At 45.2% G+C, this 12,388-nt stretch overlaps 1 protein-coding gene across 4 annotated transcripts in view; it reads left to right on the top strand.

Annotated features, from left to right (window-relative positions):
- MTMR14 (myotubularin related protein 14) overlaps positions 1 to 9,056 on the top strand; it is a 100,561-nt gene extending 91,505 nt beyond the window's left edge. For all 4 annotated transcript variants that reach the window (XM_077451801.1, XM_077451802.1, XM_077451799.1 and 1 more), the window contains one exon: positions 7,385 to 9,056. In XM_077451801.1, coding sequence (XP_077307927.1) covers positions 7,385 to 7,565 — 181 coding nt within the window. In that variant the 3' untranslated portion in view covers positions 7,566 to 9,056. The remainder of the gene's footprint in view (positions 1 to 7,384) is intronic.
- The last annotated feature ends 3,332 nt before the right edge of the window (positions 9,057 to 12,388 follow it).

Genomic DNA, 12,388 nt, shown 5'->3' with positions numbered 1-12,388 from the left:
TTAAAGATTCTAGGGCCCACTTTACTGCCAAACATTCTCGCTCCACAATGGCATAATTTTTCTCGGCCGGGGTTAGTTTTCTACTCAAGTAAGTCACTGGATGCTCCTCACCATTCACTACTTGTGAGAGTACTGCACCTAAGCCTGTGTTAGAGGCATCTGTCTGGACCAGAAATTCTCGCCTGAAATCGGGGGTAACTAAGACAGGTGGTTGGCACAAGGCAGACTTAAGGCTTTGGAAAGCCTTCTCGGCCTCTGGGGTCCACGTGACCATTGCTGTCTTTCCGCCCTTTGTCAAGTCAGTTAGTGGAGCAGCAACTGAGGCAAAGTTCGGCACAAATCTACGGTAATACCCCGTAATACCCAGGAAAGCTCTAACCTGTTTCCTTGTCAGGGGTCTAGGCCAATTCTGTATTGCCTCAATTTTATTTAGCTGTGGCTTAATCAACCCTCTCCCAATAATGTAGCCCAGATATTTGGCCTCTTCTAGGGCTAGAGCACACTTCTCGGCATTTATGGTCAACCCTGCATCACTTATGGCATCCAACACGGCCTGTACCTTACAGAGGTGACTTTCCCAATCAGGGCTAAAAATGACCACATCATCGAGGTAGGCGGCTGAGTAATCACGATGTGGTCGCAGAATCAAGTCCATCAACCTCTGGAAAGTTGCAGGCGCTCCATGTAACCCGAATGGCATCACTACATACTGGAATAGCCCATCAGGGGTGGAGAAAGCAGTTTTCTCTTTAGCCTCGTCAGAAAGTGGAATCTGCCAATAGCCCTTTGTGAGATCGAGGGTGGTTATGTACCTGGCGTTACCCAACTTCTCAATCAACTCATCTACCCTGGGCATAGGATACGCATCGAACTTGGAGATCTCATTCAACTTTCTGAAATCGTTACAGAACCTCCAAGTTCCATTGGGCTTTGGGATTAGCACAATTGGGCTGGACCATTCACTCTGGGACACCTCAATTACCCCCAGATCAAGCATACGTTTTACCTCGGCAGATACGGCTTCCCTACGTGCCTCGGGTATCCTATAGGGCTTAAGGTTTACTCTGCTTCTAGGCTCAGTTTCAATGTGATGATGGATGAGGTGAGTACGCCCTGGGAGGTCAGAGAACTTGTTTTGTTTTTCTGTAAAAATTCCTGAGCCTCCTGTTTCTGTGATACTGATAGAGTATCACCTACCTTGACTGGAGGGATTGGTTGTGACAAATTATTAACAGTATTTGTCGTCCCCCAAGGATTCCCTGTCTTTCCAGGGCTTGATCAAGTTTATGTGATAAACTTGGAAAGGCTTCCTTCTACCTGGTTGGTGCACCTTGTAGTTCACCTCACTGACCTTTTCAACAATTTCATAGGGACCTTGCCACTTCGCCAAGAATTTACTCTCAACAGTGGGGACTAGTATAAGGACCCTATCGCCTGGGTTGAATGTCCTGATTCTTGCGGACCGGTTGTAAATTCTACTTTGGGCCTCTTGAGCCCTCTGGAGGTGTTCCCTTACCAGGGGCATTACAGTGGCTATACGGTCCTGCATTTGTGCTACATGCTCAATAACACTCTTGTATGGGGTGGACTCATTCTCCCATGTCTCTTTTGCAATGTCTAGTAGACCCCTAGGGTGATGACCATAGACCAACTCGAATGGTGAGAACCCTGTGGACGCTTGGGGCACCTCCCTAATAGCAAACATGAGGTAGGGTAATAAATGATCCCAGTCACGACCATCTTTTGCCACCACTTTCTTCAACATATGTTTCAAAGTTTTATTAAATCTCTCCACCAATCCGTCCGTCTGGGGGTGGTACACAGAGGTACGGATGTGTGAGATTTTAAATAGTCTGCATAATTCCTTCATTACTTTCGACATAAATGGCGTACCTTGGTCAGTTAGGATTTCTTTGGGGATCCCAGTCCTAGAGAACATATAAAACAACTCACGTGCAATTGTTTTAGATGCAGTGTTTCTTAAGGGTACAGCCTCAGGATAGCGGGTCGCATAATCTAGGACTACCAAAATATACTGGTGTCCTCTAGCTGACTTTACAATGGGACCCACTAAATCCATGGCAATACGCTCAAAAGGCACCTCTATAATAGGGAGCGAAACCAAAGGACTGCGAAAATGTGACACTGGGGCACTAACCTGACATGTGGGGCACGACTCACAGTATTTTTTAATGTCATCATATATGGCCGGCCAAAAAAACCTCTGGAGAACCCTCTCTCGCGTTTTGTCAGTCCCCAAGTGTCCCCCAAGAACATGGTTATGTGCCATGTCAAGCACCTGACGCCGGTACGGCTTAGGTACCAGAAGCTGTTCCACAATCTCATCCTTAACCTTATTAACTCTATAGAAAAGATCATTAGTCACCGAAAAATGTGGAAATCTTTTTTCAGCATCTGGTTCCTGAGGTACCCCGTTCATAACAGCAACCTGCTCTCTCGCATTTTTGAGAGTGGGGTCCTGTAATTGTGCAGTCCCAAAATTATCGCTAGACACCTCTAAGTCTAGTATATTTTGCTCAGTGGGAGGAGCCTCCTCCTCCCCAGCCAGGACCTGCAAAGGAAAACAATCATTTTCATCCTGCACACTTTTATCATTCACAGTGGACAAGGCAACCACCTTAGAGGTATCCTCACTCCTTTTGGGGATTTTTCTTTTTTCCCAGAGAGCCCAGAATAAAGGAAAATCGCGCCCCAATATTACATTATGCATGAGGTTTTTAACCACACCCACTTCATATTGTACTGTGCCTTGTTCAGTCCCGACTTTAGTCAGCACTATAGGGTACACTTTTGTATCACCATGTATACACACAACGCTCATATGCTTTTTAGACTCTAAGTCCCCAGTCACCAGGCTAGCATGCACCAAGGTTACAAGGCTTCCTGAGTCCATTAACGCTTTAACAGGAAAGTCATTGATTGTAATATCGCAGATTTGCGGTTCAGTCTCTAGTCCAGGAACTGCAGAATAAGATGGTTCCGCAAATAGCGACTGACGCCGGCTAGCGTCACATTCCATGGGTTCAGAGGTAAGAGGGCAATGGGCCGACACGTGTCCCGCCTCATGGCATCTCCAACACTGGATAGGGCCTGGTCTCTTTGGCAAGGAGTCTTTTCGAGAGCCCCTTAGCCACCCGGGACCATCACCAGTCTTTTGTCCCTGAGACACCACTTGAGCCCTTTTCCCCCCATCAGCACCCCTCCACACTCCCCCAATAGATGGAAGTCTCTTACCAGCTGACGGCACAGATCTGGCGCTCCGGGGAGGTGAAGATGCTGCAGGAACATCACGGAGGTAGTCCTCAGTCGCTTGGAACCTCTCCACAAGGTTGACAAGTTCGTTTGCGTTCTTAGGATCACCTTGTCCCACCCAGCGTTGCAGGTCAGTAGGAAGTGCTCGGAGGTAGCGATCCATCACGACCTTCTCTAGGATTTGTGCAGGAGTAGAAGTGTCTGGCTCCAACCACTTTCTTGCCAAATGGATTAGGTCATACATCTGGGACCTCGCTGATTTGTCCAGACTGTAGCTCCAGTTGCGTACCCTCCGGGCACGGACTGCAGTAGTAACTCCTAGTCGGGCAAGTATCTCCTCTTTTAGCCGAGTATAGTCCTTAACCTCTTGCTCACTGAGGTCATAGTAGGCCTTTTGGGGTTCACCTGTTAAATAGGGCGCAATTACCTCTGCCCACTCAGCGGCTGGTAACTTCTCTCGCTCAGCCACGCGCTCAAATACTGTTAGAAAGGCCTCAACATCGTCCTCAGCAGTCATCTTTTGCAGCGCTTTCTGCACAGTCCTTCTCCCAAAAAAAATCTCTGGAGCGGCTCCCATCACTATGGGTGGATTAGTAACCACAGGCGCCTCACGATTTACTATCAGGTGCTCGATAAGTTGTTGTTGGCTTTGGCGCAAAGCTTGCAACTCTTCCTTATGCATCTGCTGTTGTGCCGCCATGGACTGTTCATGTCGTTGCTGTTGTTGCAAACTCACTTGCATAAACTGCTTCAGCATCTCCTCCATGTTGCTGGACTGTTCCTGGAGTGTCATTGCAGCTTTCACCCAAGACATAAGCAGCTGTAGCCAAGTCTGTCCACACCGTTGCCCCTAGCAACCGACTTTGCCCGCATTCTCCACCAATTGTAAGGGATCTTCCCGGGGTAGGGTGTGTTTGGACACAGTTCACAGCAGACTTGGAATTTATAAAACAGATCTTGGCGTTTATTCGTGGTACAAACAGTCCAGCAAACAAAATATACAGCAACACCGTGCTTTCTAAGTACAACAAAAATAAAAGTCCTAGCCCGGCTGGGCACTTACTAACAGGTTCTGCTCACCTATCTGACACTTACAAACACAGCGTCTTTCGCCTGGATGTCGCAGGGTGAGTTTTAGCTCCAGCAGTGGCTGTGCTTGCAGCTTCCTTCAACACACAGATTGTTCATTCCCTGGCTCAGAGCAATCACCTGCAGACCCTGCAGGTCCTTTAGCTTCCCAGGCTAATTAGGATCAAAGCTCACCTGATCCCAAACCCAGAACTGGATCGGGGGATGTGGAATGACAGGTCCCTCTACCAAACCTACCTGCCATTTCATATAAACCCAGGCCCGGCAATGTCATGCCGCGCCAGGATCCCGAGCATATTGTCAGGCTCCACCTAGATGCCTGATTGGCAGTTGGCCCAGCCTCTAAGCGTGCCAGTCGCTTCCACCCCTTCCATAGCTGAACACTCCAGGGAGTGATGGAGGGACAGAACAGTGTGGGGCGAGATGGTCATTGCTCTCTGCTTAGAGCTAGCTCTGTGATCACTCTTAGCCCTTGTACAGATGGTCGGACATTCCGACAGCAAAATCCGTCGATTTTGTCTGCAACTGGTGTTGCATACACACGGTCGGACAAAGTTGTTGGAAAATCCGATCGTTTGGAATGTGATGACGTTATTTAGTTACGATGGGACTACATTCAGGCTAGTAGCCAATGGCTTTGGTCTAGGAATTTGATCTGAGCATGCGTGGCACTTTGTTTGATCATTTGTAGAGAATTCCGATCGGACAAAGTCATCATGTTGTCAAAATTTTTTTATATCCAGCTCTCAAACGACGTTGGTCGGACATTCCGACGGAAAAAGTCAGATGAAGCCCACACACGATCGGATTATCTGACAACGCGGTCTGACATTTTCCGTCGGAATGTCCGACTGTGTACAAGGGCTTGGACAGTTGTAGCATCACACCAATACTGCAGCAGGGAGGTGAGTATGTATGTATGTGTGATTCCCATACTTCTCCTTGAAGTGATATTGTAGTTTGATGAATTGTGATCATAGCCTGTGAGGATGTACGGCACTAATCGTCTGGCAATTTGTATTATATTCTCACCTGCTGCCGGAGGTTTTCAGTATTTTCAGCAACTTGACATTTTCAGCTATTGCTGTAACATTATCTGGGATTAGTGTGCTTCCTGTTCCATATTTTGATTTATTTTATCTTATTCGGCTTTATTTATGCTTCCCTGTAGTGTCTCTATAAGCCCCCGTCCACATTGAATCGACTTGTCATGCGATTTGATAGGTCAAATCGCATGACAAGTTGCACCTTATTGTCGGAAATTGCACTGTTCAAATCGGGGCACCGTCGACTTTGTGGGCGTCGCACTGATTTGAAAAAAATAGTTGCTGCACTACTTTTGGCGATTTCGGGTGCAACTTGCATAGACATCTGTGCATGAAGCTGCACGGATGTCTTTTGAGTCGCACCCGAATTTGCACTGACATGCAGCTTTGAAATTATGTGATTTCAGATAGTCGCACAATTTAAAAGCCGCCGCCAAGATGAACGGGGGCTCAGGGACGGTGTGATTGGAAATTCTTGGCTTTCATACTGTTAAGAGGAGCTCAGTTAGCCATAAAAACATGGATGGGTGAGTTTGGGGTGGAGGAAGTTGACTGGCCTGCACCTCAACCCGATAGAACACCTTTGGGATGAATTGGAGTGGAGACTGAGAGCTAGGCTTTCTCGTCAGTCAGTGACTGATGCACTTCTGGAAGAATGGTCAAACATTCCCATAGACACACTCCTAAACCTTGTGGACAGCCTTCCCAGAAGAGTTGAAGCTGTTATAGCTGCAAAGGGTGGGCCAAGTCAATATTGAACCCTACGGACTAAGAATGGAAGGTTTTATCCACTTCCTGACCAGGCCATTTTTTGCAATACGGCACTGCGTTGCTTTAACTGACAATTGTGCAGTTGTGCGACAATGTACCCAAATAAAATTGATGTCCCCCCCCCTCCCCGTAAAGCTTTCTTTTGATACTATTTGATAACCTCTGCAGTATTTGTTTTTGCACTATAAACAAAAAAGCCGTCAATTTTGGAATAAAACAATTTTTTTTTTTACTTTCCGCTATAAAACCTTCCCTGTAAAAAATCGAATTTCTTCATCAATTTAGGCCAATGTGTATTCTGCTGCATATTTTTGGTAACAAAAATCCCAATAAGTACATATTGACTGGCTTTTGCAAAAGTTATATAGTCTACAAACTACTGGATAGACTTTTTTTTTTTTTTTTTTTGTTTTTTTTTGGCATTTTGATTTATTTTATTTTTACTTGTAATTGCGGAGATCAATAATTTTTAGCGTCACTGCGACATTGCGGCGGACAAATTGGCACTTTTTGGGGACCAGTGACACCAATACAGTGATCAGTGCTAAAAATATGCATCGATCACTGTATAAATGACCAGTGGTGGCCGATGGTAACTTTCCTTGGGGGGGCAGCAAATGGCTATGCATGAATCTATCCATTAGTCATATAGGGGGTGGTGTGGAGAGAGGGGGTGGCGTCCCTAATGGATGGGCCGCCACTGTAAATGACACTGGCATGGACGGGGTTAACACTAGGGGCGACCAAAGGTTTAAGTGTGTCCGTGGTAGGTGCTTTCTAACTGGGAGAGGGGGAGGGGTGTGGATGCACTGGAGGAAAAGAGATCATGTTTCAGCTTAGCTGAAATGCAAGATCTCTTTTGCACCTTGACAAATCATTGGCTTACATAAGTAACACCACTGCTCTGTCTCTCCATAAAATGATCGGTGAGTCACGGTGCCCATCGCAGCCGCAGGACCCCACTGATTGGTGCACGCATGGCCCCTACACCACATGCTTATTTGCCATCATAAAAATGAATGACCAAAGGCTGTATAATCCCCTAACAATGTAAACGCAAAGCTTTTTCACTTTTCCTGTAGAACTTCTTTAGTGTTGCGATATCTCTATCAATCGATATGCTGTGGTGTGTGTTTGTGTTTTTTTGACGCTTGACTTTACTAATCGCACCTTTTTTTTTTTTTTTTTTTTTTTTTCCCATGCAGGCTGTCGGCACAGTCCGAAAGGGCGTCGCGACTGGAGGCTGTGAGGTCCATCTTCCTCTCTGCCTACAACACCGCCATTGGCCTAAAGACTGTGTCCCCGAGCCCATCAGGAGCCATCAGCGGCCTTCTGGAACAATTTGCACGAGGCGTGGGTCTCCGCGGCCCCAGTACTATAGTATGACAGAACTGCACAATCGGAAAAGCCACAGAACCGAAAATGCATTTCTAAATGCGGTCACAAAAGCCATATAAGACAATCCACGGAGCCCAATCCAGAGTCTGGACGTGCCACATGCTGTTCCTTGTAATGTCTAGTTGTACGGTTTTTATGGGGGAATATGACCATTCCTCCGGGAAGAAGCATCAACGATGACGGTCAAGAAATGGTTTTTAACAGATGAAGTTTTCGTTTTTTTTTTTTTTTTGTTTTTTCTTTTTTTGTTTTTTCTTTTTAAATTGCAACCACTGAAATGCAAAAATCACTGTTGCAAAGCTAACTGTTTTATTTTTTATTTTTTTTGTTTGTTTTTTTGTTTTGTTTTTTGTTTTAAATGAAATTTGATTTATTTTTGATATGCCCAAAAAAAGCCTCTGCTTGTTGAATGCTGTGTGCGAGACTGATTTCCTTTTTTCAGGCCTTATTTAAAGTGATCGGGGTAATTCTAACTGAGCATATGTACAAATGAACAAATTCGTAAGTGAAAATATGTTGCTACAATTGGTAGGTGCAGAAATATAGGCAGCTGAAGTTATGTGCGGATCTTGACTTCTGTAAAAGTCAAGTTTGGCCCCGTCCCTCCCTTCTCTTATGCAAAATATTTTTATATATAATTGTATGATCAGTTGTTAAGTTGGTGGGTAAAGATATACTGTTGGAAAGCAAAACTGTGATGTGACTAGGCTCAGAAGGAAGCAGACAATCTTTGTCTCATTTATTGCCTACAATTTCTGGGAAATGTGAGGCTAAACCTACTAATTGGGTCAGTGTGCCAGCACCTGTATGTGACATGTTGGGGAATGGTTGCTTCGTCAGAAGCTGTTCTTACACGTGAGTACCGGTTGAGTCAATGATATGCATAGAGCAGATGTAAGAGGATAGTAACCCATTGTAGCCAGATTTTAGTTTATGGATGAAGGATCAGTAAAAATGATTGGATTTATTACACTTTGCACATTATCCTTTTCCTTTTAATAAAGTGTGTCTCCAGCTAAATTTCTTCTTTTTTTTTTTTTTTTTTGTCGGTGTTCCTTCACTTCCTGCCTAGGGGGGCACAGGAAGTAGGAGAGAATCTCTCCAAAGTGACGGAAAATTCCCCCAATAAGTTTTACCGGAAAAGCTGCCCCCATTAGATTTTCTCTGACCCTGTTCTGGTGACAATTGTAAAATTTTGGATTTCAAACTACTTTTTGGCCCCATTGACAATGGTCGCCAGGACACAACAAGGGCTGATCTTCCCCTATGGGGGTCACAGACAAGCAGAAAGACCCTAGCAGAGGTTCTAACTTCTTTCCCACTCAATCCCATTCTAAAGAGAAGTTTTGGTTAGAGATGCACTTTAAAAAAAAGGCCTCTGCTGACTTAAAGCAATCTTTTTAGACCATATTCATTACGTTAATTTGCATTTAAAACTGAATGCCAGGCAGATGAAATAAAAATAAACCTAATGGGTTACATGTTTTGTCAACAGTGGTTTTAAATAGAGCTAGTAGCTCCAATCCTATATTTATATTGACCTTAAAGTGTTACTAAGCCCAGAACCTACATTCCCTATATCTGGTCTCCCACAGTACACAGAACATGGGAATGCAATTATTTTAGTAAATATAAACTGCTAAATACCTTTTCTCATCAGCAGTATATAGCAGTCATGTGACGTCTATCAGTGTCTGGTTAAAGCTTGTAGGAGGAGTTTTCATTCTACTCTGACTGCCCTATGAGGATGCAGGACCCCTGATCCTCTGTCTGTACAGTGCTGTTTGGCCCTGGGCTGATCACATGCACCCTCCCAAGAAGAAGAAAAACTCTCTAGCAATACACCCCAAACTGAGCATGTGCAGAGTGACTCCAAAGGCTCAGTCTTATCAGGAGATGGATTGTTGATAGTGGAAGAAGGGGGAGGGTCAAGGAAGACAGGATCAAACAGCATTTTACACCGTACAGAGGATTGACCCCTTAGGTTCCACAGTGAATTTGACAAGTATGTTTTACTGCATATACAGACTGATTTTACTGTTGTGGGTTTAGTAACACTTTAGCTTAATGACCTCTCCTGAATGTTTTAACTTGACAGATAATCCACATTTAAAACGTCCATTTTGCCACGTTTACATGCTGCGTTTAGTGGCGTTTGAAAGAAGAACTTTTTTTTTTTTTTCCAAAATGGTCAAAAATTTAAATGTCTGTAAACGAAGCGCGGCTAAATGTGAGCTACTGCATCTGAAAAGTCGGTGTCTGAACTCATTTTTTTGCCTTCAAAGAAAAGCCACTGCCTAAAAAAAAAATGCCTAAAAAAACATCATTAAACCTGTGTACATGTACACAAGAGATAACATTGGATGAGTTCAGGGGCAGCTGAGAAAAGCATCCAACTCTACGCCTCTGAATGTCCGTTTACCAGCAGCAGTGTACATGAGGCCTAAAAGTATAACCAAGCAGAGCTGCAATTTGTCTGGACAAGAGCTAGTAGTGTCAACCAAGCAAGTCCTGCTGTAAACAGCAGAGCAGTTATGACCTTGTATACCTTTTTTTTACTAACCAATCAGCAGCCTGAAACATCTCCAGTAATCTTTATTTTGAAGTAGTTTCACCTTCCAGCCAATGCATGTACTAAGGAAGGGAAGTGGCTCACTGAAATCTCAAAGATTGAGGGGTAAAGCTGTTCACATCTTCCATTTCAGATGTGCGGATCTGCCTGCTCAGGATGGAATATGTCAGTTGAGCAGGCGCATGACGGGTCCGCTTAGTCAGAGACTGATGCAGCCCACTTTCCTGCTGGGATGTAAACCGACCGCCTGTCTGTTTCCATCCGATCCACCATCCGTCTGTTTTTAGCGGATAGGATCCGGATTTTGGCAGGTGTCAATGGACACATGTCCATTGACATCTCTGCTCCCTAGAGCAATTGATGGTCCGATCGGGTCTGCCTGTCAGGTTGGTTTTTTGTTTTTTTTTGGGTGACCCGATCAGATCATCTATTGCTCTCTATGGAGGGGAGATGTCAGACCATGTGAAAGGGGCCTCTTTCTTCTGTGTGTTTCAGTTTAATTGACTTTCCATGGTAATACAACAGTTGTGTGGTCCAATAGCCATCTACAACTGTCTATCATTCCCCATGGACACAGGTGGCTCCCATATTGCAAAATTTGAACTTTTAGCTGGGCAGATTATGAACTTTCTGGCCCAGTGCAAGCAGCATGGAGCAAAATATAATAGCCTTGCTGTAACAGGAGTGAGATTCCCAAGCCATGTCAGGGACAGCCAGTCCATTAGGGCCCCCCCTTATCCATGCATCTGGCCCATGGATTCCAATGGGGGGGGGGGGGGGTTGAAGCCTGGTATTAGAGCCAGAAGCTCTAATAGACTTAAAAAAAGGGTGGGTTCTGGGTGAAGCCCACCCAATTGTGCGACGATATTGAATTAAAATTTGCTATTTCTTTAATCGTACATCACAGGACCCGGAGCCATAGTAAATTACTATGTGGTTTGTAGTCCACCTTCAGGTGCTGGACACTGGCACACCCTAAACAGGAAGTTTCCTCCCTATATAACCCCTCCCACTACTGGGAGTATCTCAGTTTTTTCACCAGTGTCTAAGGTGTTGGTCAAGAGTGAAGATGTGCTCTGCTGGGCTGTCCTTGCTGGGGCCCAGTTATGCAGCCGGATCCATTCAAAGTGTCTTTTAGGCTGAATTGAATGGTACCCGGGCCTTGAATGCGAAGAAACAAGGTTTTTGCCTGTTACGGTTTTCTTAACGGAGCCCACCGTGAAGGGGGAAGATTGGGTCTGTTGGTTTTACCACTGAAAACCCTGTAGCAGGAAAGGTAAGTAGAGTTTTTTTCTAAATTTTCTTAAGCATGACAACAGTTGCGTTAAAGGAGACATTTCATAAGTGTCACCACTGGGGGCTGTATGGAGCACGTACCTCCTCACGCTTTGCTCAGAGTCAAGCTATGTCACAGAAGCGGCAGACTTTTATCCTCCAGCTAGCAGGCAGACCTTTGGTAAGTTTGGGGAGGTTTTGCTTCCTCCAGACACCCCCACCAGAGCTGAACTCTTCCCCTCTTCAAGGGGCTGAGTATAAGGGTGAACGAAAAATGATCGGAAATGCCATTTTTCTTTCACCGCCCCTACATGGTGGCGGCTTCCAGATCTCCTCCCCACCATCCATCCCTCCCTCACTCAGCCAATCCTGTCGGATCAGAGGCCCGTGCTTGCATGAATAAAACACTTCTATTTTTTTTATTTTATTTTTTTTAAAAGAGGAGTGGCATGTGACGGTGGGGGCAGGGCTCAGCACGGCGTTGGTGTCCTCCAACGCAGGAGTGTGTGTGTGTGTGTGTGTGTGTGTGTGTGTGTGTGTGTGTGTGTGTGTGTGTGTGTGTGTGTGTGTGTTTTGTTTTTCAAAAAAAAAAAAATCCACTTGTGCTGGCTGCAAAATTTTCGGGGAGACATAAGGGCAAAGAAGAGCATGAAACGTTTTGGTGATAGACATTTCCTATTTGACACATTTACTATTTGCATCAGGCTGAGCATTAATAGCAGCGGCAGTATATGCAATTTCTTCTAGTCATACCTCTGCTTTGTGCATCGGGCTAAGGTCAGAAGGGTGGTTGAAACGCCCCCCAAAAAAGCGATAAAAGGGCCTCCCTCAAGCTCTGGAAAGCCTACTCGTCTCTACAAATGGCATCCTCCCCTGAGAGGGGATGGCTGGTCAACGTGAGCATCAGGGCCATGAAATGTTTGCAACTGGTTTTAACACTGCAGTCCCTGTGTTTTTTTTCTTA

The sequence above is a fragment of the Lithobates pipiens genome, unplaced genomic scaffold, assembly GCF_037356315.1.
Source record: "Lithobates pipiens isolate NorthernLeopardFrog02 unplaced genomic scaffold, aLitPip1_a1.2 Scaffold_23, whole genome shotgun sequence".
In the NCBI taxonomy this organism is placed as follows: domain Eukaryota; kingdom Metazoa; phylum Chordata; class Amphibia; order Anura; family Ranidae; genus Lithobates; species Lithobates pipiens.
This window is presented reverse-complemented; position numbering and strand designations above follow the sequence as displayed.